The sequence below is a fragment of the Vidua chalybeata genome, chromosome 1 (assembly GCF_026979565.1).
Source record: "Vidua chalybeata isolate OUT-0048 chromosome 1, bVidCha1 merged haplotype, whole genome shotgun sequence".
NCBI classification, from domain to species: domain Eukaryota; kingdom Metazoa; phylum Chordata; class Aves; order Passeriformes; family Viduidae; genus Vidua; species Vidua chalybeata.
Window position 1 is genome coordinate 91807918 of NC_071530.1, and position 27916 is coordinate 91835833.

Here is a 27916-nt window from a genome sequence, read left to right on the forward strand (position 1 = left end):
GACATGGGATAGAATGTTGAAGAAGAAAACATAAAAACAAATTCCAGAATTTCTGCTAAGTAATAGTTTATTTTGTTGGTAAGGAAAAGGCTGAAGTGACTGTACCACAAGCAATAAAAAGTGTGCCAAGCAAAAAAAATCGTGATTGTGGCATTTGATTATTTAAGATGAAGTGGGTGACTCATTCTCTAATAACTGAAAGAGAAAAAAAAAGTTTAAACTAATTTAAAAACTATAACAGCTACTTCTTTTAAAGGACAAATAAAGACTGATAAGAAGACATATTTTTCTCAGTGGCCTCTGATACTTTTGATAATGGGAATTAAATAATTACCATAGTATTGTTAATATCAGTTTACAAGGGGGTTATTCTACTAGGAATACAAGAATATATGCTTCTATCTAACTGCTGAAATCATATGGTATATATAGCAACAAGCATAATATAACTCTTGATTTTAAAGGAATGTAACAAAACTTTCTTGTCACTCTTATTTATGCCCAAAAAAGGCTAGGAATTTCAGGATATGTTTAATTTTGTCAGCAAAATATAAAAGTATTCTGAGGTTTATTCACCAATGATACATGTTATCACTAAAAGGCTTTTAAAAGCTTCCCAGCTTCTATAAGTCACCTCTGTATGTTAGGTGAAGATTTATCAAATGCAGTCTGTAAATTGGTTCAAGAAGGTGAAGGTGTGGGTGATGGTAAACCACTTTCGGCAACTGACATGCTGCTTATATTCTTTTTTACTGAGCTAAAAGTGTTGCAATGATTAAACGTGGAGCAGTTCAGTTTTATATGCTGAGGTTTCTGAAATGATGTGTTCTCTGCAGAGTAATGACAAAGAACCAATGACAAATGCTTTTGTCATAGCAGTAACTTTTATCTAAGAAATACATCCAAAAAAAGCACAAAGTGTGTAAGAAGGGATAAATTCAGTAGCATACGTTGGCTCTCAGAAACCTGAGTTTTCAGTTTTGTATAAGTAAACAAATTTTCAGCCACCTCCTATAGAAAAATATCACTTTTTGACATAAGTAGGACTGAAAGGCTGAAATATGACAAAAGGCTGGAATTGGACTGTTTAATAACAATCTGTATGAAGAATAATATGTGTTGAGAAATCCAGTAAGGAATTATTTCTCTGAGGAAACTGTGAATGTGTGCCTAAAGCTTACAGCCTTCCTATTTAAAACACTACCTGATATTTTTACATTATCCTCTTTCCTTCCAGCTCAAGATGATCACATAATTTCAGTTGATCTTCTTAAGTCCAGAGTTTTTTACTCTTGCCTGACAGTTCTAACTACACCATTAAATACAGAATCATCAAAGTTGGAAGAGACCTTCAAGATCATCTAACTATCAACCCAGCACCAGCATAATCACCCCTGAACCATACACTCAAGTGCCACACCCAGATGCCTCTTGAATGCTTCCAGGGACTCCCCCACCTCCCTAGGCAAATTATTCCAATACCTAACTATTCTTTCAGTAGAAAAGTTATTTTTCTAATATCCAATCTAAACTTCCCCTGGTGCAGTTTAAGCTCTTTCCTCAAATACCCACCACAATGACTTACTATTGCATTGCTATTAAATATGGAACTCTGGACTTTGAAGAGATTAGAGGTGGCACACAGAATGGACATAGGGCTCCATCAGTGAGTGTCTCCCTGAATTCTTCCTCTGCAGCATCACCTACCAAGAGCTCTTCAAAGAGTTCAATGACTATTTCTTGCCCATGTTTTCCATAGAAAATGTGCTGTCTTCTCTCAACCCAGTGGAAGTGCTCTCCAGGCAGCTCATCACAACAAAGCAGGAAACCTTCTTGTCACTCAGGGATGCTCACCCCACCCCAGACGCATAAAATTATGCTTGCCATAAGAAACTGTTCTCAAATACCAGAAAACCAAAACATGACTATCCAAGAGAAAGAGCATGAGACAGCTGTAAAAAATAATTTTGCAGCTGTTGGTGTCAGTTCCCAGCTCTCTACCATTCCCCCTGCTTCACAACAGCTGCTGCATAGACCTTGTGGGTGATTTCCAAAATCTTTAACTGAAGCTGTTTTGCCTTATGAGAAAATCACAATTTCATTCCTGTTTCTAGTTTTAGAAAAAAACAGCACCATGTTCTGGGGAATTTAACCCACAGCCACCTAAATCCTGAGAAAGCTATCTAAAACCACTTGGAATTTGCCATGGAGGAGGCTGTGTGTTAAGTTCAGTGCAACTGCAGTGGTGTAACACATAGCAGTGAGGATACAAAGTATTGTGCAGCTAAAACTGCTCAGTTGCATAAATATTGCATTTCCCATACTCTAATGGATGGCAGCCCTTCAAACTACTCAAGTTGGAGGCAAAGTCTGAATACAGGTCAACAGCAATGAACACAGAGTGGAGGACCACTGCAATTCTCTTAGCTAAGCCCTTCCTGCAGGCATCCCATTTAATGTGCCTCAGGTTTATCAGGATGAGACAACAGCAATAGCACTCTCTGCAGTGATGAGTGATTTCACACTTATTTTTCCTGGTACTTTGAATAGTTCTATCATCCATTTAACTCTCAGCAGTATCAGTCACCAGGGGAAGACACAACTTAACTGAATCCATAAATTAGTGAGTGCTTGGAAACAGTTGTTTTCTCCTAAGTGTCCCAGTGTCTTTGAAATATTTGAAATAACTGGTATCATCTCGCACATCTTAGTACCAGAAAATATTTTAAAATAAAAGATAGTACCCAGCTGCCTGCTGTAAGGTCTGATTAACTCCTATTCTGTCCCCCCATGCTCTGTTATCCCTTGTTCTGAGGTTCTTTTCAAATCCACATAACTATTTACATGGGAAAAATAAAGGGGACTGAGACTACAAAGAATGAGGAGAATTTGGTTTGTGAGCTTGAGAACAATAATCTGCCAGTAGCAAATTATGCTCAGATAAAACACCTATAAATTTCAAGTAATGAAGTGACCAGGTCCAAAATACTTGAAAAATAAAACGCTACTGAACAATAGCAAACAGAAGAATAGCAAAAATAATCAGTGTAAAATTAAACCAATAATCAACCAATAACACCCCCCCAAACATGCAAACAAATGCAATTTTTCTGCCCTAACACTGTGCCAGTTCCTAATGTCATGGTTCTTTTTAACTTCAAATTTACAGAACAACATACCTGATGAATGAAACTTGGATTCATGAGCTCACTAGCTAGTATCACACAGAATAAAAGTAAAATTCTTCAGAATAGGATTTTACCCATATCTATTAAGGCTTTTCTTGTTTCATATTGTGGGCTGTGCTCTGTTTCACTGTGAAAAGAAATGTGCACTCTTTCCACACCAAAATGCAAATGCTCTGGAATAACACAGAGTCCTGACTATGCCAGCACAGGAAAATGTAGAAACTGGGAGGACTTTGAAGAAAATGAAGAAAGTGAAAAAAACAAAGAAAAATACTCTGAACTGAAGAATGCTTGTGGTGGGAATCTTTTGCTTGTGGCAATGAGAGCACTGCTTTGCCCAGGCACTGATACTAAATGTTCTGGGCTCCTTGGGGAACTGCTTTATACGGAGTACTGCTAGCTTGTTCCAGTAGACAAGGCATACTGGCTGTCACAGTCATAGATACGAAATGTATCTTCCTGTAAATGAATTACAGGCTTAGGAAGCCAGCAAGCAGCCAAGCCTCAGAAGACAAAACTGGAATTCAGATTGTCTAAATCATAGTGGACCATTTTGCAAGGTGACCTGCCATTTTATCGCAGACTAAGTTCTTACAACACCCCAGCCCAGCTGCTCAGGACCCAAAACTTTCACGAATCTGAAAAATATCTTCTGAAACAGCACTAGCAGATGAGTGATTCAGAAAGCTATTACTGTTGTGCCCCTGTGACCTGTAAAGCTGAAGTCTAAATGAGAGGAAGGTTTTTGTTAGCTGTTCCTGTAAGATGTATTTAAGAGGCTCACCGTGTATTTTATTTTCCGGGAGTATTTATTAAAACTAATAATTTGTAGTTCCTGGGAATTCTACAGTTGAAAAATGGATGATAACCAAAAACCAAAATACTGATTTATTAATTTTCAATTAGCAAATTTCAGTTGAGAAATGCAAAACCCTGTAATTTTGTCTTGGTTTGAAACCAACTTGTCCCTCCTCCTTCCTTTGGTACCTCAGATGCAATTCGTAATCCCATTCTTCTCAGCAGCCTGGGCTTCCCAGCCAGGTTGCTTGTGCCATTGCCCATGGCCCCCAAGTGCACTGTATCCATTTAATGATGGGGGACACTGCTTTACTTAGAGTAATTGGAACTCAAAAAAAAAAAAAAAAAAAAAAAAAAAAGGATTCCAAACTAAGCTGCTTCAATTCAAGACAGACACCCTTGAAATCTCCTAATGAAATAATGAATTTTTTTTTGTCCTATATATCTTTTATTAAGAACAGAAATTGTGTACAATTTTACTACCCTGGCCTATATTAAGAAAGAAATTATTTCTAGATAGGTGTTTCATTACTGGAGCTTAACAGGAAAGTAAATCTGATAATTTTCCCTTATTCTGCTTCCTTTTTTTTTTTTTTCCAAAAAGATATTCAAAGAAATTACAATTTTTATTAAGTGGTAGGAATCCAATAATTTAAATATTATCTTTGGAGAATGAATATTTTGTTAAACATTAGTGATTTAGAACATCTCTAACATATTTCATAGTCATATTCACTGCCTGTTAATTTTTCTCTTTCCATTTTTTTGTCATGTATATTACCAAGTACAGCTGCCAAGTTCAGCTTAGAGTGTGCTCAACTTTCATGAATTTTTCCTTTTATGTTCATGTTGAATTCATAAAGCAGTTTATAATGAAAATTCACCATATGAGAAAAACTTACAAGATATTTTTATGAAGCAGTCATAAGTTTTATTATTTAAACTGGGAAGCATAACTGTGAAGTCATTGCTATACCCATGGTATATTTTAATCATCTGTCTACAATATGCATAAACTGGATTTTTTTTTTTTAAACGAAGGAGATTTTCCCTTCCTTGAGGAACAGCAGAAACAGGAATAGAATTCTGAGCTTTGGAGACTGTCATTGATACCAACACTCTGTAAAGATAGCAGCAATGGAATGTTACTGAAAGAATTGATTTACAGTTTGTTGAATCTTTTGTTTTGGACACATAGATAGAAAGGAGCCACAATACAAGGATGTAACTAATGACACTTTCCCCCATGCTCAGAAATCCCCTTCCAAACAGATAACAAAGGCACAGAGAACACTGCCTCAAGATCCTTCAGCTGAAGTCTCTCACTTGAACATGATAGTTGAGAGGTAGCATAGTACAGGAGACAATAAATCTCATGAAAATAAGTTTTGGGCCAGCTAGAAACTTACATATCTAAAGCAACACTTCTGAATCCCCAAACATAATCCTCAACTAGCTGTTGAAAAACAGACAGCACTACTACACTGGTTCACAGTAAAATATCCCAATTCATGAAGCCTTCCATGTTGTACCAATTCAGTCTGTCAGTGGCTTGGATTTTGCTGTAGTCTAGCTCTAAGGTGTACAGGCAATGTGTAGACAAGTGCTGGAGGGGATCACCATCGCCATTTGATCTGTTCCTGGGTTTACTTAGTACTTAAACCAGCAGATAGGAGAGCAGGAAGCTCAATGTCACTTGGAAGGACACCTAAAAGAGCAGGGCAGAGGAAGGAGGGAGAAGGGGCAGCCTTTTTTCTGAGTAACTGCAGGACAGTTATCTTGGAAGGACAGTAGTATTCCAGAGAAACACAGGATCTGTGTGTAGCTGCAGTATTTTTTCCAGTGCTTCAAGTTTGAAGAGAAGAAGAAGAGAGGGATGCAATTTGCAGAGGTAGAGGTCCAACTTAGAACCATAGAATATCTTGAGCTGGAAGGAAACCATAATGATCATTGAGTCCAAGTGCCAAAACTTACAAAACTAGGAGAAAAGGAGAGGTCTGCTACAGACCTGAATACAGTTTGTGTGACCTGGAAGGAGGGCTGACAGTGAAGTCTGTGCTGCAAAGGGCCAGTACACATCAGTAGCTGAATTCATGCTTTTCCTGGAACCTAATTACAGCAGAACTGAGAGAGTACCCTTCAATTTAACTTCTTCTGTGAGTGATTGGGAGACCAGTAAGCCAGAAGTGAAAGCCAGGTTTGGAAAGGCTAAGCATGAAACCTTGTCCACAATCTCAGACTCCACAATCATATTCAGTGCTTTTAATCAGTAGTTACAACTTTTTTGAAACCCTTAACAGAGTGCATTTGAGATAAACTGAACAATAGATGTTCTCACCATGCTGAAATTGCTGGTAATGTGCCAAAAAGTAATAGCAAATTTACTAAAGTATTGGTCAGATCAGTAACATTTTGTTTTATGTTAATAATTTATCACCCAAAAAGCAAAGACTTACAAAAATATTTGAAGGCCTCTTGTGAGCCCTTTTGAATGCCTGCACAGAAGAGCGAGTAGCTGTTATTCTGTATAAGATGGCAAGGAGCTGTTGGTGGACTGATTGATCCTTTCTCTGGGGTGGGCAGAGGACATAAAACACCATGGGCTCATGGGTCAGAGGGCTGGGCCGCATCCCGCAGCAGGAGAGGAGGAAACGGGCTGTGCCAGGAAAAAGGGTGGTGCAAACCACTTCCCCTCTGCAGCAAGGAGGACGCTTGACCCCATGAGTCAGAGTTCCCAGGTCGGTTTAGCTGTGCTTCTCCTTTCCATGGCTTGAATTGCTTGGTGGAAAGCCAATGTTCTGGGTTTGTTTTAGAGAGAAACACTTAAATCCTTTTGTTAAAAGTATCTGCCCTGGGTTTCCTTTGGTTTAGGGTGGTAAAGCTTCTTCATTGTGTTATACAAGGATTGAAGTGGTTCCCCATGAGATTCAACAATACCAATGTTTGAAAGGTGGTTTTCCATTTAGCACAGTATTACAAGAAGTGTAACTGGTATATTAGTCAACTTTCCAATTTGCCTGACAAATTCAAAACCCTGCCAGAACTCAGCCTCTACGCTTCTTTCCTTGTTATCTGACTCTGCAGAGATCCTCCTGTTTTGTAGTTCTGAAATTTTATTAAATGTCTTGGAACTGGTAACTTCTCAAGTTTTATGGTTGGTATAGTTTCTCATTGCATTAATAGTAACAATAGCCTGTGTGAAAGTAAACCTGAAGCATCCTCAAGCTTTACTATAAAAAAATACACCTGTTAAGGAGACGTCTGCTATCTTTGTGAGTATGTAGTGTTTGGCATATTTTGGCTCTATAATCAGAATTATACTCTAGATATAAAAAAGCCTAACTGCTTCTCATGTAGTTTTCAGGCTCCTAGCTTCACTTAAGCAGTATATTATAATATCTAAAGGGATTTGAGTAAGTGGCAGAGTGTACTGTAGAGCAGCTTAGAAATGCTTTCTGGCAGGACTGGAGAAAAAGGAAATAGGTGGTCTGCAAGGAAATACACAGCCAAACTGATACTGGGTAGAATTGGTGGCGAGATGATGACACCAGTTAAAAATATAATCCACCAATGACTCAGCTTCTACTTGAGCAGCTTCCTAACTATCCAGAATGCTATCAGTTCAAAACCCATGAGTTATCACATATGTATTGGCAAAAACACACAGTGAGTCTCATGGTTAGAGCAGAGGACAGACAAATCCAGGCATCGGTTTATGACTTAAGTACAGATTTGCTGTGGAAGTCCAAGTACATTTAACTGATTATATTCCCCTAACTCAGTCTGCAAACTACAGAAAGAAAAAAACCCAGCCAGATATGTTGCAAAACTAAAATCTTGTCTTTAAGGAGTCAAAGGAAAAGCAAATATGTCAAAGTTAGTCCTAAATCACTAACTCTCTTTGCTGTAGCTACTAGTAAATCCCTCCCAGTAAGAAATGCCAAAACGAATTTAAAGTTCAGTTTCTCCTGGAAGTCTCTTGCTTTTGAGAAGGACAGGAAAGGAAAGGCACCAGCCACATAAAGGCATTCACTTTAGAACTGCAAATGAGCCTGCACAATGTTTTATCCTTCACCAGTCCTCTTTGTCTCCTCTTCTGACTGCATTCCTGGAACATCTTGTACAAGCATTTATAAGACGATTTGTTTTATTGCCACATTTTTAACTGCATAGACCACAATGCAGTCTGAGAAATAGTTTGAAAAGAATGGTGAACTGTGTAATTTTGGTTTAAAACAGTTCTTGCTAAAACCAAAAGCTGTGTTTTTCTCACTTTAGAATTAAAAAAAAAAACCACTTTGGCAGAATTAGGACATGAAAGGTACCTGAAAATTTGAACTGTGTAAACACTGAAATGCTATCAAAAAGAGTTTAATTAGAAAGTATGAGATGCAGCATAAGTACTTATGAGTTTTGCATATTTAAAATACACAAAAGTCACCTCAGTTTTCTGGCATTAGCAGCTTTTCTAACTTGATAAAAATATTTGAACACAGTGTACCTGTTGATAAACAGAATTAAAATCAGTCAGAAGTATTTAGAATTTGAGTACTGTTTTTATTAAAACCAAGCTGGAAGCCATAAGCTGTGCCTGGAAGAGAGTGAATATGGGAATCAGCTCTACACCATGGGTGCAAATAGCCCTTTGCAGGTAAGATCCCTTCAGGTGTCTCACTTCAGAAGGCAGCAGCACTGCTCCTCTGCCAGAAGTGAGGGATGTGCTGCTTTCCTGATTATCAGAGCAGCGGCAGGGGATGGCAGCACTGCAGACTCTGCTCCTCCAGCCATCCTTTTGCACCAGCTAATATTTCATATAAAATGGGTAAATTTCATTTCATGGAAAAAGTGAGAAATGTCAGCAAACTAATCTGAGTACAGAGATTTCATCAGCAGGTTTTTGGTTACTGCAGAGAGCATTATTGGATGACTGGATCCATGTACTATATGGTAAATATTAAAGAAATATTCATAATTATTTCATTAAAATGATGACAAAATAGAGTGTGCTTGCTTCAAGCATTTAAATTCCCTTAAGATAAATTACACAGATAATGATTACAGGGAAGTAATAAAGGCTAGACACATTATGTGATGAAAGAAAACAAGTTAAGAGGTTTTAAAAATACACATAGGAAAAATTAATAGGGAAGGCAAGCTTAGAGGCTGCAGGCTTATACTTCATTACATAAAGACATATTTCTTTAACAATGTCACTCCTAATCCATAACAAAACAAGTCTGTGGGAATGGCATTTTTTAATGAGAGGATACAAAATCTGTTGAAAGCAGTATTGGATACAATTTTTCCCCATAAGTATTTAAAATAATTTGATGAATCATTTTTATGCATTACTTTCTACACTCATTCATTTGAATGATACCATCTGTGATATGTTTGCATAAAATGAATTTCAGTCTCACTACAAAACATTTGTTGAAAAATAATTCTGAATTTACTTTGGAAAATATTCACTGTAGAAATCTGATGAAAGCTCTGTATTCAACCAAGTAAAAGAAATTACTAGGGAATCTATAACCAATGATATTAGCCTCATTTTTAGCTTTCAAATAACAAATAACACAATATAAGAAATAAAAGATCATTTTGTTTTACATTTTCCAGTAAAGCCTACACTGGAAAAAAAATGAAAAGAAATTATATTCATTGCATCAGGCTGTTAGAAATTATATTATAGGCTGTCAGAAAACAAGACTAGTGCTCTTTATAGCCTTCTCCAAGAGATCACTGCTGCCTGGAACATATTACTGGTGTACAAGCAAATGCTGCTGTACAAGGACCCTTCCAGTTTTCCATACAATGACTAATATATGGTTCCTGAGTCTTTCAAATGCAAAGGCATTTTCAGGAACTACCAGTGTTGTGACTTATAACAGATATTGTAACTTAATCCAGTGTCCCTTTATTTTGTTGAACTAAGACGTGCTATATACTGATGAACATTAGGGAACCATATTCAAAAAGCATCCTCAAGCTTAGCTTGTTATAGGGTTCCAGATTCCTGTTCTAATCTCAGATTTAGTGATCAACAGCTTTCTCCAAGTATTTAAGTATTAGGTCAGAAACAGCTGAAGGTTCCTAGCTCTGCATTATAATGGAGGAACAGGTTCCACCTATATTCAACTTGGAGTGCAGCAAAATGTGTTAGAGAAAATGTCCTAAAAAGAAAGCTGTGTCTAACAAGCCTGCTTAGCCTGTCAGCCTTGCCTGCCCTCTGTGCTTTAGTGCTGTGGAACAGAGAAGGCTCAGCCATCTCCATTTGCCAACAGGCTTTGATTTTAAACGTTCCTCTGAAAACATGGAACTTCTCCACAAAGTAATATTAAAGTTGGCTGAAGAATTCCTTCTCAAATTGAATGGCTATGAATGAACTGGTTAGTGCTTAACAGCTGCAGGGTTGGAAAAGTATGAATTGAAATGTCCATGTTGGATTGTACTGGTACTTTTTATATGGGACCTAAACTGAATGACTTAGCACAAAGAGAAGCAGCTATTAACAGTAAGAGTTTGACCTCAGATAAAAAAATTGAAAGGAGTAGCCTAAACTTAGCCTTTTTATCCTTGATCATAGTTCCTGGCATTGTCTTCTTCCAAGGCTGAACTTAATACAGTCCTACTTTTCAACCTAAAAAATCCCTTCTAAGTTGCCCTTCAATTAACAGTTTCAAAATTTTGTCTGTCATCCACTGGAAAGGGATAAAAGTTTACACAGCAACATGTCTCAACTAGAACACATTAAAACACCTACTCAGGTAAGCCATGCAAATCCTTCTTTTTTTTTTTTTTTTTTTTTTTTTTTGGAGTAGTATGTGGTCCTGTGGAACAATAAGACTGCTTGTTACTTTGTTTCTTTTTCTGACTCTCCAAGATGCTCTCCAAGGGTGGGATCTATAGAAAGTAAAAGCCAGGGAATTTAATACACCAATTCTCCCAGCAGCCTCACATAAATAATCCAGAAAAGAGAACACTAACTATGGTTGGATCAGCTCTCAGTACATTCTTAGGATCAAAGGGAAATCTCTTTAAAAAAATCCTCAGAAAATCAGCGACATTCTTCTGAAGGAAAATTGCCAAGGAAGGAAAAGATGGTAGTACCTTCTTTCTGGGAACAAATCTACTTCCGCTCTGTCTGAGTTTGTCATTGATCTTTTAGAAGAGAAGTCTGTATCTCTAAAAGCCAGAGGAATAACTAATAATATGTATATTAGAAGGTGAATTAATCATTAGAAAGTGAATTCAGCTACTGGGATATTTGATGATCAGTACTGTTCAGGGTCACCTTATCAAGAGCAGGGAAGGAATTCCTCTCTTTCCTTCTCCCCTCCCTCCCTCCCAATTTGCATCCATCACATTAGACAGGAAATAAATGTAAAAAGAGATGAGTAAATAAGGATAAACTGTCTCTCACTATCAACTCTAGAGCAGGACAAAAATAGAGTCATGACAACTATAAATATTGTAAGGTTCAATGGGTGCGTGTTCCCTGAGCCTAATTCCTGCTAGCAATCTTTCCACATTAGTCGGCCAAAAACTGAGAACATCCATACTGCTGAACAGAGGATAAGTAAGAGAAGTTATCAGGTGGTGGGAAGCCAGAATACAACCTTCTTCTGACCAGAGCTTGGGCTATGTAAGTGGGAATTCACAAATGTGCCTTTTATTGACCTGTGCCAGAGGACCCAGAGGATGCAGGAGATGACAGCTGACTTCCACTGGAAAAGTTTTAACTCAGTCAGAAGGGTTTTGACTATCACCAAAGAATTTCCTTCAATGAAATCCTAATGCGAGAAGTATAAGGCAACAAACCATTTTGTAGGGTTTTATTCTTCCTTGCTAGAGGATTGTAACCAAGTATAACAGAACCAACTATAAGCAGGCTTGCGGTATTCAAATGAGGAATATGACAAACTACTGATTCTAATCTTATGAATATTTTGATCTGAAAAAATTGGAGAAGAAAATATCCTAAGAGATTACAAATGCAGGATTTAAATGAGGAGAATGTTAACTGGAAAGGAGTTCTGATAAGAGATATAAAAGTAACAGTTCTAATTCAAATTGTATAGCTATAGTACAGTTCCATCATACACGTTAAGTCTATTGGGATCAGCATATAAATACACAAAATCCCTGTCTGAAGACAGCTGTTCATGCCTTTTATAAAGTGCTCTTAGAACACTGAACTCTCTCTGAAACTCATATTTGAAATGTGACTTTTTTAAAAGAAAATTTTAAGAAGAAGAAGCAAAATGATGCATGATTTAGGAGTCAAATGTATTAATTCAGTTTCCATTAGGAAGGTTTTGGAGGGAAATGTCTCAAAGAACATTAGGAAGGACAAAATAAACTTATATTTAAAACCTTAAGTGGACTCTACTGTTCTCTGTTTGGGATGAAAGGTAAACATTCAGGAACAGTGCTAAACATAGTATGAGTTGCTCCAGATCACACTTTTAAGTCCTAACTCTACTTTGAAATAAAAAGAACAGTAAATCACAAGTACATTAGTAAAATGTTAAGACTGAAAAGATACTATTGAATTTTTTTTCCTGATTTTAGGTAAGAATTAATTGTGGAGAACACAGCAGTTTCTGTTTTGTATCTGAATGAAGATGAAGCCTGACAGATTTCTTCAAAAAAAGACAACACCTTGAAACATCCATAGCTAAACACGCAGATGGGAAGTGGGAATTTAGTTTCAAGACCATGATCTGAAGCTGGCTAAGCAGGGATTTAAATCAGGTTATGAAAGCTACATGTGTGACCTGTAGACCAGGCTACACTAATCTAGGTGGATTTTCACTTTATGTCTTGCCTCTGCTGTGCCCATTTTTTAAAAAATGTGAATCTTAATCACCTGTCTTTCAAAGTCAAGGGTAAGTTCTGCTAGAGCTAAAAGAATATTATCATTTGCTGTATCCCCTCGGCACCTTAATCATAACTTTTGAGGACACAGGGGTAGATAAAATACAGTTGTTGCAGTTCCTGCTGGAAGGGTTGAGATTCCCTACCTGATGTGTACCAGAATTTGAGCATGACAGGCAGAGTAGGGAGCAATTCCATCAGGATATAATTATCAATTACATATCATCCTGTGATATTTTAAGTTTCAAAAAGTACACTGTTTTAAAGTGGAGTGATATTTTTCTAATTATGCTGTTTGGTAAGATACATAGTATTGTGAGAAATCAAAATGGGTACATATAGAGGCATAGACAGTACATGAAGTCTTGAGAATCCTGAAGCAACTTGCAGGCTAAATAGTTGGCATGAATCCTGGAACTGAAAACACAAACTGTCTCCCATAGATTGGTTTCTACTCTTTTCAGAGAAGCAGGGCTTTTGCCATCCTTTATGGCAGGATCAAAGAAACATTGATCAGGAAACCATTTTCTCCTTATCCAAAGCCCACAATTAGATTTCAAATTCTGATTACTATAAAAGACTGTGAAAGAAGAAAGCTTGAACTTTTTAAGTGTTTTCCACCTGTGATCTGCAAACTTTCTCCTGCTGAGGAACATGAACAGTGTCCCAAGCACACCTGAACATGCAGTCCTCATGTGGCACCACTCCAAAGTACATCAATGGAAGAACTGCCAGGTCAGGACTACTGTCAGTGAGTACAGCAAAAATCCACTCTGTCAGTGTGCACTCCTTGCACTGCAACACCTCATTTTGCTTTCAAAACTTTTGCCTATTAGGGCCTACCTACATTAGGATGTTTTCCAAAAATAGCTGATATTGCACTGGCAATTCAGTACAAATGTCAGGTTCTAAGAAATGCTTTTAGTACCTTGAACAAGTCTGAAAAAGAGAGGCTTCTAAATTTTCAGTTATTTACATTATGCTTTCTGGAACTTTTAATATTTAGTATAAACTCACTGAATGTACTTATTTCAAAAATCCTTTTGCTCCCTTGGCAATAGCTTGCCACTTCCCCTTCCATTTCAGCTGCACTTACAATTTTCTGCTCCAATTCTGATACTTCAGCATGTACTCTCCTGCTGCCAGAAACAGAATTGAATCCTACCAGCTGCCTGTAAGGGGTTAGCAACAATATCTTTTAACACTGGAAGTATTTTGTTAGTAATGTGTATTAGTAATGTCTTCATTGGGCTTACGTTGGTTTGTTAACTGAGAAATTACAACCCATGTTTTAAAAAGAACATACACTTAAACAAAGTGGGGTTTAGTACCCTGTTAATAAGGAATTTTAAGTAATGGTATGAACACAAGTCTAGAAGCTGCTCATTTTTTTTTTAGAAGAGATCCAGGTTAATTTAACAAATTAATTGAACACATGACAATGGTTTGGAGGTCAGGGCGGTCTGAAAGATACAGTGTCCTTAGATATCCCCACGTTCTTTCCCTTAAGGAGATTAAAAAAAAAAAAAAAAAGAGGAAAACAGAGCAACTGGGATAACTGATACTCAGTAAAGTATATTCTTAGATGTTGCAGACTTATGCATGATAATCATCTAAATAGAACCCATGTGCATTAGCATCTGTGTAATTTTCCCCTACTATCTCATTAACATCACAAAATGCAGACCAACAGGATTTTGATAGCCAGCCAGCTCATGCATGTTGCAATTATGCTTTCTCTCATATAATTCCCATACTTTCCTCACATATCTGAGCAAACTAACACAGTATCTGTGATTTAAATAATTTTCATCTATAAGCAGCATCTATATTATCACATTTTTCAAGGAGTGTGGTACTTATTGCATGACTAAGTTAGCAAACGTACATTTGAAAAGAAAATAGCTTCTAATCTAAGTATTCATTTGCTGATGAATTAAAATCACCAAGTTATTCAGCACAATTCAAAATGAAAAAGCTGACATATCATTTATTGCAAAGGCCACAGCTATAATGGGAACATCATTGTTTCCCTTTCTGCTTGTCTCACACATTCTTTTTAATCTTGATTATTTGTCACCCTGTTAGGGACTTCTTATGGTAATTAAATCTTTTGTCAGTGATGTAACCAGAGCCTTTTGCTGCATTTTCCCTTCCTACATAAGTTACAATTGCAGTTATAAACACCGTGGAGGTTTTTTCTGAATCACACAATTGCAGATTGTTTGAAGGAAACGCACATTCCTGGCTGTTGCTAGGTGGCAAATGCTCTTAAAGATTTTGCAGGCTAGAGATTTCTTCAAACATTTAATCCTCCATATTTATTTTATAACCCATAGGAACTGTTAAAAAAACAACAAAATACCACTCAGTGCTAGGATGATCGTAGATTTGAAAGCAATCAGATATATGGCATCAAAAGCTTATTCCCAATCCTAACTACAGGTCAGTTTAAGACTTTCATGAGGGTTCATGATCCTGTATCTGTATATTGCAAGGCTGCTCATGCCTTCTTCTAAAATTGGTGTTAGCTCCTGTTTAAAACAAGGTCCTTTATGTAATGAATAAGCTTCAGCCACAGTCCTTTGAAAAATATGTATGTGCAAAAGAAGAACTTCACAGACTGCAAGGAAAGAAGGCAAAACTTTTGCTTAACATCTAGGAACTGATCATCTGGGGGATTTTGCCTGAGATGTCATAGCAGCACTGAGTTTCAAAGAGTATAGCAATGCATTGATAAATCTATATAGTGCTTGTCTGAAAAGAATCCTGCACTCTACCATTCCTAGGGTATGATTTTACAAAACTGCACATTCATTCCTACATACAGATCAAGCTAAAACTGTGTTTTTCAGATGTCCTTTTGAAATAAGGCCAAATTCACAGCTGAAGCTAAACTGATGATACTTTCCATCTCCAAAAGCTGTCACATCAATGTCAGTGTTAGACTCAAGTCAATATATCAGTAATATGTATTAAAGGACAGCACAAGGAAGCCCTAAATATGGGAAAAAAAAAATAAACCAACCCAGGCTTTATTACAGAGCAGCTTCAGCTTCTCCTGCAGTACATAGTACCTGTTCTAAGGCTCAGCATATTCATATTCAACCAAAAGCATGGGTCTTACAATGGAAGTCTTGGGTAACTCTAGCAGTATCCATTATATATTATGCACTACATCTTTCCTTGCCGATAAAGTCTCATATTCTCATTAAAAAAGCAAATTTTTACAGGATTGAAAATTGTTCCCTTGCTCTTCCCTACCTCAGACACACATCTACAACTGCAGGTGGCTTTGGTAGGAAACATCAATGAAAAAGTGGGATATAACCTTCAGACCCTGACTTTAATGTTCTTTCTTTAATTTTGATTGGTTGATTAAAGCTTCTGTGCTCTTTGTGTTCAGCATGATACAGGAAACATATGTTTTGTGCGAAGATGTGTTTTCAAAAACTGCTACTTATTACAAAAGTCTCTTGATGGTGCTGGGATAGATAAAAAATACTGTGTTCTTAGACTTCTTGGAGAACTAGCACAGGCAACTGTATTCTTTTGAGCTCTGTAAAAGAGGCAGGGAAGCCATGATGGGCTATCAGCATCGGATCATCCAAACAAGGTTCCTCATTTTCCTCAAAGGGGACAGAAGTGTTTTGGAGGTGTACCACATCTAGTAGCATGGCCAAATAGCTGTTGCTTGCTGAAGATTTTGACAGCTACCCCTTGTAAACGCAAAGGGAAAGAGAGCTTGAAATCACCCTCTGGCTGTATGGGCACAGATATTATATATATTGAATATATATATTATTATTATTGTATCATTACTCTGGAAAACCTTCACATAAAAGTAGACACGAGCTTGTAATCCTTCGGATACATCTATCCATTACTTTTATATTCCCTCTTTTTCATAGTTTCTGTAATAACTATTGCAATCCCACTGTGAAACTAGTAAATTCACAAAATGACAAATATAGCCACTGTAGAGTTACATAAAATGCTATGTAAAAAGAAAAAAAAAAAAAAAAAGTAGTCTTTTTACTATGGGGCATGAAGCAAACATAAAAGATTGATTGTTTTTATAAAGAAGTAATGTACTTTGGAGTTAATAACCACTAATAACCAGGATTAGACATTTCACGCAATGCTTGTCTCCCATCTTTTGACATTTCTCAAAAGCCTAAATTTTTTAGCCGTCTTTAAAATTACTGATTTCACAAGCTTCCTGCAAAACATCCCCACTGAAAAAAAAAAAAGAAATATGACTTTGTCAAATTTTAGAGGAAACTAGAGGCAATCGAGGGAAAAGCTTAATCTTAAAGTGGATTTCTAAATTTCATCTGGAAGGATGATTGATGTGCTTTCCCCTCCCACACCACTATAACTTTAATCTCACCTGGAGGAAAGAGAAAGGGAGCAATCTGACACTTAGCCCACTCAACTCTGCTTTCCAGACTGCAGCTGGGAGATAAGGAAGCAATGGAGGCACTGCTTCCTCTCACCCTTGGATATTTGGGATGCTCTCTATGGGAGGATAAAGAGCAATTACCCCTTGGAATTCATCCGCAAAGTATTAATAATTTAGCTAATTCCTATGTCTTATTCATTATGTGTTGAAAAATGCTCATTATCAAAATTGACTAAAAAGTCCTCTGATCCCGTCAGCTGGCCTTTGCTAGGATTTCCCTGTTCCCCTGGCAGTTTATGCTTCCTACACCAACTGCTCCTTGTGGACAGAAACTGCTAAGCTCCTCTTCACAGCTCACAAGTTCAAACCCATCTTCACTGGTTAAATGGCACCTGCTTTGCTGCATGTGATTCAACAGCACATATGGAACAACTATAACCTGCTTCCTAAGGAAGGTTTCTCCATGTGGAAAGGGCTTCTGTGTGCAGGAATCCAGAGCATCCCTGTGGCTGCCCTGGCAGGTCTGGGATCCTGGCAGGGGGTCAGGAACCCCCCTGTACAGAGCCCTGAGTGAAACTGTCTCTGACCTCTATCCATGGAAAAGAGTTTTCAATCTTACAGGATGAATTACAAGCTCTGAGTGTTTGATATAAGCAGTAATTAGTGTGGCACGGGTACAAAAGTAGAATTTTAGGATTCTAGATAAGGGGTCAAAGGGGTCAAGACAGAGGAAACTGGGCGTGCCTTGTCCTTTTTCTTCTTCTTCATGCCCTCCATGTTTCACTGTGGTGTTGGCATTTCTCTATTGGTTTAGGCTGGGGACACACTGTTCAACATGGGTGATAGATATTGGCACGTTATTGTAAATATAGCACATGTAGTTTCTAGTATATAATGTTTGTAATATCCCACTGAGGGGCAGAGCCCTGCATGCTGTCCTGCGAGACAGACCTGCTGCAGGTCAGAGAGAAAATATTTTAGATAAGAAGAAATAAACAACCTTGAAAACCAGCACAGACGAATTACGACTCCTTCTTTGGCAGCGGGGCTGAAAGACTGAGACTTCTACGATCGGGATCATCTAAGTATCACAGATCGCAACATCTGTGTTCACTGCTGAACCTTATGCTGGTCAAAATGACCAGATTAGCAAAAGCATAACTTAAACCGTTTAAGTGTTACCGATCTTGTTTTGCTTTAAACAGGCCAGGGAACACAACACATACATCTTAGCTAAGGTGCCAGCTGCTCCATCAAACTGAGGCTGACTGACAGCTTCTTCAAACAAGCCATGGCACAGGTAGCATAAAATATGCTTAGTACGCTCATTAGTACGTTTCATATAATTTTCATCAAAGCTAAAAGGTCAGCATCCACGGTGAGAGGCTTAACTACACATAAATGCTTAAAACAGCCATCCTTGACAGAATGTCAGAGTGTGGGGAACACATCCTTTGTCTGAGAACTTTGGCACAGCATTGTGCTGGGTAGTAATGCTGTCTCCCACAAAAGCTACTTCAGATAGGAACAACTGAAGTGAAGAGCTGGACGAGGGAAAGCTGGCTTACATTCTGTGTAGGAATCTGTCACCAGTCACAGAGCCCAAGTTCATGGGAGATCATGGACAGAGGAACAAGTGTCCTTGAGTGAAGTCTGGAAAAAACACAAGGAGGACCAGATTGACATGTTCATAATGCTATGAGGATATGAATCACTTCCTTCCCCTTGACCACTGACTAAGTTATGAAGTTAGAAATATAGTCCATTAAGCATGTCTCTTGTCCTCCATACTTCAAATGCTTTACAGTTTCAAAGGCAGAGTAGAACAGTGGTAACTCAAGTGATAACTCAAGTGGAAACATGAGACTGCCATGGCCAGTGGGTGGTCCTCACATCCTGCAGCCACGAGGGATGTTCTTTATGGGCTGATGATGATTGTATGCAAAATGTTCTACTGCTGTGCATTGCACAGTGTGCTCCCTCAGAGGTATGTGTTGGCATGCCAAAGGTGTGGTTGCAATCTATCATACTGGCTCATTCAAATTGTCTTAACATAATTAAAGAGCACAATTAAGCTCCAGGCTATGATGTTTGACGAACTCCTCAAGGTGTCTTCAAAGATATTAGTCTGCAGCATGCTAGTGCAGTGTTAGATTAAAAACATTACAACATGCTCTCTGTTTGCCTAGCACAGGATTCCAGAAGCAGAGCAGTGGATTCCATGCTTAAAACTGGAAGTGCCTGAGGAGGAGAATGGGGAGAGCTAGACAGTGTTGTCACTAGCACCACCCACTAACACTGCTTCTCGAGTGATAACAAAATGCAAGCAGTAAAACAAAGTGGTAGATTGGGAACAGGACTTCTGTCTGCAGAAAGGCATTGCAAAGTTCACACAATTTGTCCACTAAGTGTAAGAAATAATCTTTAAACTATTTTTGCCTCTTTAAAACTCAATGTTTCTTCTTAAAAAAAAAAAATCTTCTAAATTAATCATTAACCTCTGTTACTAACGCTGCTTTGAATCAGAAGAGGTCATTCCTGGAATGCCTGTTCTGTTATTGTGTTGAAGACAACAGGCAGCTGTCTTTGAAATTAAGTGACACAAGTTGTCAAATTATAAACCACGTGTGCATCCAAGTGTTCATGTCCTTCTAGTGCATAGATTTGTATCTGTAGATGCTGATGACAGTTAATTTACATTATGGCAATATTCATAAAATAGTCAATAAGTGGGAATAACAGGGGGTAGAGGGAAAAGGAATGCACTTCTCTCTGGTATTACTGACACTTTGGTGGATGTTTCTGCTCATGATCCAGAACTCTTCTGTACCAGTATAGAGTCTTGGGGAGGCTGCAACCATATCTGCCCTCACTACTCTACCAAAATGTAAAAGAAAGCAGTTGCTGCCAGAGCTTAGCATATGGCTATTGAGAAATAAAAGAAAAACATATTACCTGAAAAAGAACAAAAGATGTTGTAAGAAAATGAAAAGTTTGGGAGAAAAACAGAACAAGAAATCTCAAGTATGCTTAGATCAAGCATGACTAGCATTTATTTCAAGTCTACACCATCATTCAGATGTTTTTGTACCATGGCAGGTTTAAGCCTTCACTTCTCTCCTGAAACACTTGATGTTATATAAGATGTCATTTTAGAAAATATGAGACCGTGTTGGAAACCAATTTCCTGAAGAGCTAGGAATAGGGTCATATCTTTATCTAGTGTTATGCTTGCAGCTCTGGCAATTTTCTTTTTTAATAAATATGGATAAGTCCATAGGACTCTAAAGGACAACAGATATTGTCCTTTATCTTATGTCCGTATTGCAAAATTGTGGAAAAGATGCTATGTGCAAAAAGGGTCAGAAATCTTTTTGAAGACATAAAATGATACAAAGTCCCTGATCTAAAACATAAAAAGAGCCACAGACACGACTATAGAGTTGTGTTGTGTGAGAGCTGAGCAGTCAAACACAAATCATCAGTTCTGACCAGGAAACTAAGTAGTTAGGTGGAAGTGAGTTACAGTCAGACCCTGCACAGGGCCTGCTGGCTCCCGCACAGCACTGCGCTGAGTGGCCCCAATGCTGGGCTGGAGCTGCTTTGCACCTTGGTGGTTTGGATAACAGCCAGAAGAGCTCCGTTCCAGGTCCAGTCTTAGGCAGACAAACCCATAGAAGAATCAGCCGTACCAAATACAAGCCAAATAGGACCTGTAAGCATCCACGTATGGATACTTATCAAGTACAAGTTCCTAAAAAAAGTGGAGAAGTGAATTTAGCCCATAACAAACCCCACAACACAAACCAAACCACTTTTATTTCTTTGAATTACTTTTGCCTTCTTTTAGCTACATCAATCACAGATGCTCTCACTTTAGCACCAGGGCTGGGCAAACCCGGATAAGCACGATAGCTGTTCTCTAAGAGCGGCCAGGTATGGAATACAGATCACCCAAAGCAAGAAAAAAGCCTTTTTTCCCCTTCGCCGTGAGGCTTCTAAGAGAGACGCTGATGGCGTTTACATTGAGACACCTCATCAGCCCCCCGGATGCTAAAAGTAGGCGAATCGTGACTGCAGCCCTTCCCAAGAAGAAAGCGGCTCCCCTGGCTCCCACACCGGCGCCCCACACTTCCCGACCGAGACCACCCTTCCCGGGCCAGCCGGTGCCGCTGCAGCCCAAGGCCGGTCACCGGCCCGGACTGCCGCCTCCTTGGGGCCACCCGAGCCGCTCAGCCACCGCCTGCCCCGGCTTCCCCCCTTCGGGCAGGGACCCTCGACCTTCCCCCGCTCCCAGCGAGACCGGAGGCGAAACTCCGGGGGGGAGCGGCGGTGGCGGGACCACTCCCGGTTCCCTTCCTCCGCCGTCTGCGGGGTGGGGCGGGGGGCGGCGGGCGCGGGAGAGGAGTGGCGGGAGAAATGCGGGCGGCAACCCCGGCGCTGGCTGCGCGGCAGGCGAGCGGGCGGGAGCTGCCGCTTTAATTCCGTCCCGTCCCGAGGGGCGGGGAAGGGGCCGCTGAGGGGAGGTGGGGTGGGGGGGGCTGGGCGCGCGCGCGCGGCATCGCCCGGCGCGGCGGCGGAGCCCGGGCGGGCGGGGAGGGCGCGGGGCGGGGGCGGCGGCCCGGGGGCGGAGCGGCGTGAGGGGAGCGGCGGGCACGGGCTGCCCGTGCGGGAGCGCGGCGGCGGCGGCGCGGCTGGAGGGGGTCCCGGCCCGGCTCACCCGCTATGGCCACGTCCCCGTGCAGCAGTAGCGGCGTCTCGTCGTCGTCCTCGTCGGGGCTGGGCGCGGACGCGGGGCTGGAGATCCGCACGCGCTCCGTGGAGCAGACGCTGGTGCCGCTGGTGTCGCAGGTAGGAAAACCGCCGAGGGAAAACGATTTCCCACCTCCTTCCCCCCACAGCCTCCGGGAGGCTCTGTCCGCCCGGGACAGAGCTCGGCCGCCGCCGAAGTTTGCGCGCTCCGGTCGCGGCGCTCCGTGGCCCCCTCTCTCCGGCCGCGCCGGTGAGGGCGGCTGCTCTGAGCCTCGCCCCCTCCCGCCCGTCCCGGGGTCCCGCCGGCCGCGGGCGGCTGCCGGAGCCGGTGCCGTGTAGGTGATGCTGCTCTCACGTCCGTCCCCGAGAAGGACTCCGAAGTTCCCCGCAAGGTCGCGGGGGAGCGTTGCATAACGCCGGGCGCTGCGGTGCCGCCGACGGTCCGAGCCCCGGGACGCCGCGGCGGGTGGGGGACGGAGGGACTGCCCCGCCGCCCGAGCACTCCCGGCTTCCCGAGCCTCCCGCCTGCTGGCTGCCCGCATGGGAGCGCGCTCCTTTCTTCCCAGCTCGGCGCCGGAGAGAGCGCTCATCTTCCAGGGGCTTTGGCGGAGCTTTGTGTTTTCGCGGTCCGGCCTGAGCGTTGCATTGATTGGAGCTTCTACTGCACCCCGGGGTAGTGCCCGGTTTTTAAGAACTTAGATAATGGACAAACTGTCTTGATAGCCTTTTAGCATGTCCTGCACAGTGCTAAATGACCTTAAAACCCACCCAAATCGGGCTTTTCATTGCTCTGCTAAGTAATTATATGCCATTCACTTTGGCGTTGGTAGCTTTTGTTGTTGTTGGGGTTTTTTTTTTCAGTTTAGTTATTTAGTTATAAAATTGGTGTTTGACGTACTCATTAGAATTTTATTTCTTGAAAAGAGTGTCTGAAAACAGCACAGTGTTTGCTGTATAGGATTTTTGTGCTTTGAGCACTGATCAATAAAGTTAGCAAGTCAAAACCTATCTGCAAAATCTTTAAACAATATGTAACAGCTATACAAAAATAACTAGTCCCGGTGAGGTCAAATTGTGTTCATATTCTCATAATCTATCTGGAAACAAACCGTGGTAAGCCTTGTTTTGCATTTGTATGTCTGGACTGCAGGGAGGGTTTCTGATGGGTAGTTGTGTTTCTATGCTCATCATGGTAATCTGTATTTTCTTTTCTGTTTGGAGAAATCACAGTCAGTACAGCAAAGCCCTTCAAAGGGATTGAACCACTTGTTCCAAGGCAAAGTAAAGTTAAATGAATTTTCTAGTCCTGAAACAACTGAGATAAAATAGGGAGATCTGTTTTAGGAAGCTTAAGAGCAGTCAGAAACACATCCAGTTGCAAAAACTGAATTTAGTTGCATATGTTAAATTTGTACTTTTAACAGATTTATGTGAAGATGTTCTTATTTCTCTGGAGTACTGTTTAACAACAATGATCTTATTACCTTTGCAACAAAACCCGCAGAGAAGTGCATCATGTATGATTTTTCATTGTCCACAAAGCCTGTGACATCTTCCAGGAGGGCTAAGTGGCTTTCACTTCCCTGTATACTGGCTGTCTGAGCATTTGTGAACACCAGAGCTCACTGTTTTCCTGCTAAGGTGCTCCAGACTTGAGACAAGTTCCTTGACGCGCAAGCGCTGAGCTCTGTTCAGCTTCAGGCTGAAGTTGCTGGTGGTGTCAGCAGTAGCTCCCTACACCTGCCTGGTAAAATGCCCCACTTACTGTAGTGGTTTATCAGTTCTGCCCGTACCGTTCCATCTGGATTGCTCAGTTGAGAACTCATTCGTTGGCTTTGTTCAGAAATTTATGCAAAATGGTGTTTATAGAGTACTTCTTAGTGTCAGAATTTGCTTGTAGATTCTGCATAAGCTGTGCATGCAGTAACCCTCAGGACTTTGTTTTTCTGCTTGTACAAAATGCACTTGCAAAGGGCTTTGTTCCTACTGTGAAGTTAACTTCACAGTTTACCCTTTGGTTAAAATCTGTGAAGTGCTATGTGATACTTGTATACTGCTGAAAAAATAGTCAGAATGTTCCTGCTGCTTTTCACTACTTACTTTAAGCAAGGAGGAAACAAAAGGTGCCTTGTCTGACAAACTCACTTTCAGTCTCTCATGTGGGGCTAAATCTTTTCTTTAACCAAAAAAAAAAAGCTGCATTGCTTCTTATGTAAATTCATGTACTGTACCGTACATCGTCATCATTGTAATATTGTAAACATGTGTTTTTGCCTGCTTGTTTTTCCTCAGCAATTGTGAGGGTTGGTTTTGTTTGATTTTTTTTTTTTTTTTAAATTGCATTTTGCAGCTCAGTTTTTTTTTTCTTATAGACTATGTTGTAACAGAGTACATTTGCTGTCAGCAGTGGTGTAAGATTCTGATTTTTCCAGCAGGAGAAATGACCCTCAGAGTCGTTACTGCATGTACTCATTAAACCAATTAAAATTGGTTTTAAAACTTAGAGTATTTACAGAGTTAAACTAGATCCGTTGAGACCTTGATGTGGCCCATTTTTAAGAGTGCCACAAATAACAAAGATGATAATTTTAAGCCACAGTATTAAGCATATTTGCTAACACTTCTTTTTCACTGTCTACATAGCTGTACTGTGAAAAGAATCATTGTACAGTATTTTGCAAAGCATGTGGCATGCAGTTCAGAAAACATGGCTTCTGGGGTCAAGCACCACAATTTTCTTTAAAATAAGCAATATTTTCTTCACTGGAATAGGTGTCTTTAGTTCAGTTTTCCATACATAAATGCTATGGCATTCTTTAAAAGTCTAGACACCTCCTTCACTGCTGCTACCCATTTCCAGTTTAATTATTTTGAGATTCATTTTTTTAATGGGAAGTTTTTGGCAACACACGTCAGGAAGGGTGTTTGAAGTGGTCAGTGCTGACTCATTTAATAACAAGTCATTTAAACAGTTGAGGAAAAGCAAAGACAGGGAAAAAGCACTTTTCAGGATGAGGCTCCACCAGTAGCTTCTGTAGGCTGCCATTCTGTACCTGTTTGCTAGTGTAGGAGCAGTTGGGTACCTTCACAGCTGTAGGAGTTTGTCTGTCTAGATCTGTTCTAAGGAAGTGTCCTGAGAAACAGTAGAATAGGTATTTGTCAGCCTTCACAGTCAGGTACTTGGGAAAAAGAGGGAAACTTTGAGATCTGTCTGCCTGAAGAAGAGAACGCTCTGGAGAGACTTGTTGGAGCCTTCTAGTACCTAAAGAGGACCTGCAAGAAAGCTGGAGAGGGACGTTTTTACAAACATGTGTAGTGTTAGAGCAAGGGGCAATGGCTTTTAGCTGAAAGTAGATACGTTCAGATAGATGTTAGGAAGAAATGTTTTTCTGTGAGAGTGGTGAGACGCTGCAGTGGGTTTTCCAGAAATGCTGTGGGTGCCCCATCCCCGGAAGTCTTCAAGGCTAGATTAGATGGGGCTCTGAGCAACCTGATCTAGTGGAAGATGTCCCAGCTCTTGGCAGAGCAGGAATGGAAATAGGTGACCTTTCCCTTGCATCCCAAATCATCCTATACTTCTGTATTCCCTGAAGAACAAAGTCACTTTTCACAGTTGAAGGTGGCCTATCCTCCAGCGTCTGGCGTGCAGACCAATGTGATTACAGCTGCTCAACTTTCAGAAAGCCCATTTTGTCATAGGCACTTTGGAAAATGATTGTATGCCCACATGTTACTGAACACATTTTTCCAATTTTCTTGGTATAGGAGATCCTGCCAGAGGTTTTGCAATTGACTTGACCTATATAGTAATAAATATAAGCTTTTAAGCTTTTCTTTATTTTAGCTACAAAAAGCCCATGATACCAATGCTTCTGAATGCTGTTGTCCGTCTTAGAGTCTACATAAGTTAACAGTGCCTTGAGGAGAATGAAACAAACCTGCTCTTTACTGTCATATTGTTTCCTTGCTTTTTCTGAAGCTAGCTAAAATAATTCCCATTTCAGTAAATGTTATATAACATTATGTAATGTTTGGCAGTGTTCTGTTTTTCCAGAAATTTCTGGAGTTGTATATTAGATCCCAAAGAAGAACCCACAGCTGATGTTTTCCTAATAATGTGAGAAGCTCGCTCATGCGCTCATGCAGTTTTTAGACTGAAGGTATGACTTTAGAATAGCCATTGTGCACCATGCTAGAGGTCTATATAGATCTGTAAACTTCTCTCTTTTTTTTTTTTTTTTTTTCTCTTTTTTGGTCAATGTTCAGGGACTGATATGGGGGCCGGTACTGTTTAACATCTTTATTAATGATCTGAATGTTGGGGTGAGCATGGACCAGCATGTTCAACAGGCATGTGAACTTCCCTACAGCAAGTTGGAGAGTGTCTGACACTGTGGATGACCAGGCTGCTATAGACAGAGGGACAGGCTGGAAAGATGATATGACAGGAAGTCTGTGAAGTCCAAGTCATACAGCTGAGTCAGGGTAACACCATGCAGCAGTGCAGCCTGGGATCAACTGTCCTCAGAAAAACTTTGTGTGGGAATCCTGGAGGACAAGTTGAATGGGAGTCAGCAGTGATGGCCAGCTGCACCTGAGGTTGGTAGCATGAACATTAACAAGCAGACTGCAGAAGTGATTATTTTTTGTTTGGCACTTGTGAGGCAGCATGGGGTACAGTACCGTGTCGAGTTCTGTGCTCCAGGGAAAACACTGACATAGTGAAGTATGTGACATAAAGGGACTGGTTGAAGGAAGTGGGCTTGTTCCACCTCAAGAAGAGAAGTGTAATGGTCTGTTAGTTTATTGTAGAAAGCTAAGATGGTACTTTCCTCTCTGTATCATTTGAATCTGCAGTGATTTTTTTTTTTTATCTGGACAATGGCAGAGTTTACAGCCGTCTACAGCTACCCACCTAATGGCAGGTATGGAGAAGACAGAGACAGACTGATCCCAGACATGTATGGTGACAGAAGTTGGAACATTGGAAAGTCTAATGAGATAAAAGAGAAGGCTTTTATCAATGTAAGGGTGGCCAAACACTGGATGAGGTGTGCAGAGCAATTTTGGAGATGTTTAGAATGGATAAGACTATAAACAGCACACTCTAACTGGACATGGTTTGAACAGGGAAGTAGAGGAGATTATACTGGAAAATGCTTTCATCATAAGGAAGCTGGATTTTTTTCATGGATGTCTGTTTCATAATCAAAAGATCTTGCTGCTGAGGAGTAATGGTCAGTTCAGACCTAGCTTTCATAAGGAAGGCTAGGAACGTACTTTCCCATTTTATCACTTTGATCTGCAGTGATTTTTTTGGTATGACATTTTGTTCCCTGGTCAGTGCTGCAAGATGTTTCTGCAATTCTGTAGTCAGATCTTATCCTTACTGTCCCAGATAAATTGGGATCACCAACAAATCTTCATCATTTTATTACTCGTTTATCTCTCCTCTCTCTTTATGATTATGTATAGTAATATCCATGTTGTAGCACAGGTTTCTGTACAAATCTATTAAAGTAAGTAATCATTCACTTTCTAATACCCGTCATCTTACTTTTCATCATTCTGTCTCTTGATGAGTTCAATATTCATACAAAAGATCTGCTTCTGTTTCTCTCAAAGACTTGTCTGATGTCTTTTGAAAACTGTGGTGTCAATTTTGTTTCTTAGTTTTTTTTCAGGTGATGTCTACAGAGAAATCTGGTTGTTTTGTGAGGCAGTAATTCCTTTAAAAACAGTTTTGTTAAATCTTTGCCAATATGTCATATTCATTTAGGTGTTCACTACTTCTTTTTAAATTTTGTATTGATTTGATGTGTACAAGTGTCAGGGCAACATTTGTGACTCGGCTGTTGACCTGTTTCTAAGCAGGAGATTGCATGAGTAA

The 27916-nt window shown here is 40.1% G+C and overlaps 1 protein-coding gene across 1 annotated transcript in view; it reads left to right on the forward strand.

Moving 5' to 3' along the window:
- Window positions 1–21976: 21976 nt before the first annotated feature.
- CTNNAL1 (catenin alpha like 1) overlaps window positions 21977–27916 on the forward strand; it is a 57312-nt gene continuing 51372 nt past the window's right edge. The window contains exon 1 of the mRNA XM_053958979.1: window positions 21977–22125. Coding sequence (XP_053814954.1) covers window positions 22000–22125 — 126 coding nt within the window. The 5' untranslated portion in view covers window positions 21977–21999. The remainder of the gene's footprint in view (window positions 22126–27916) is intronic.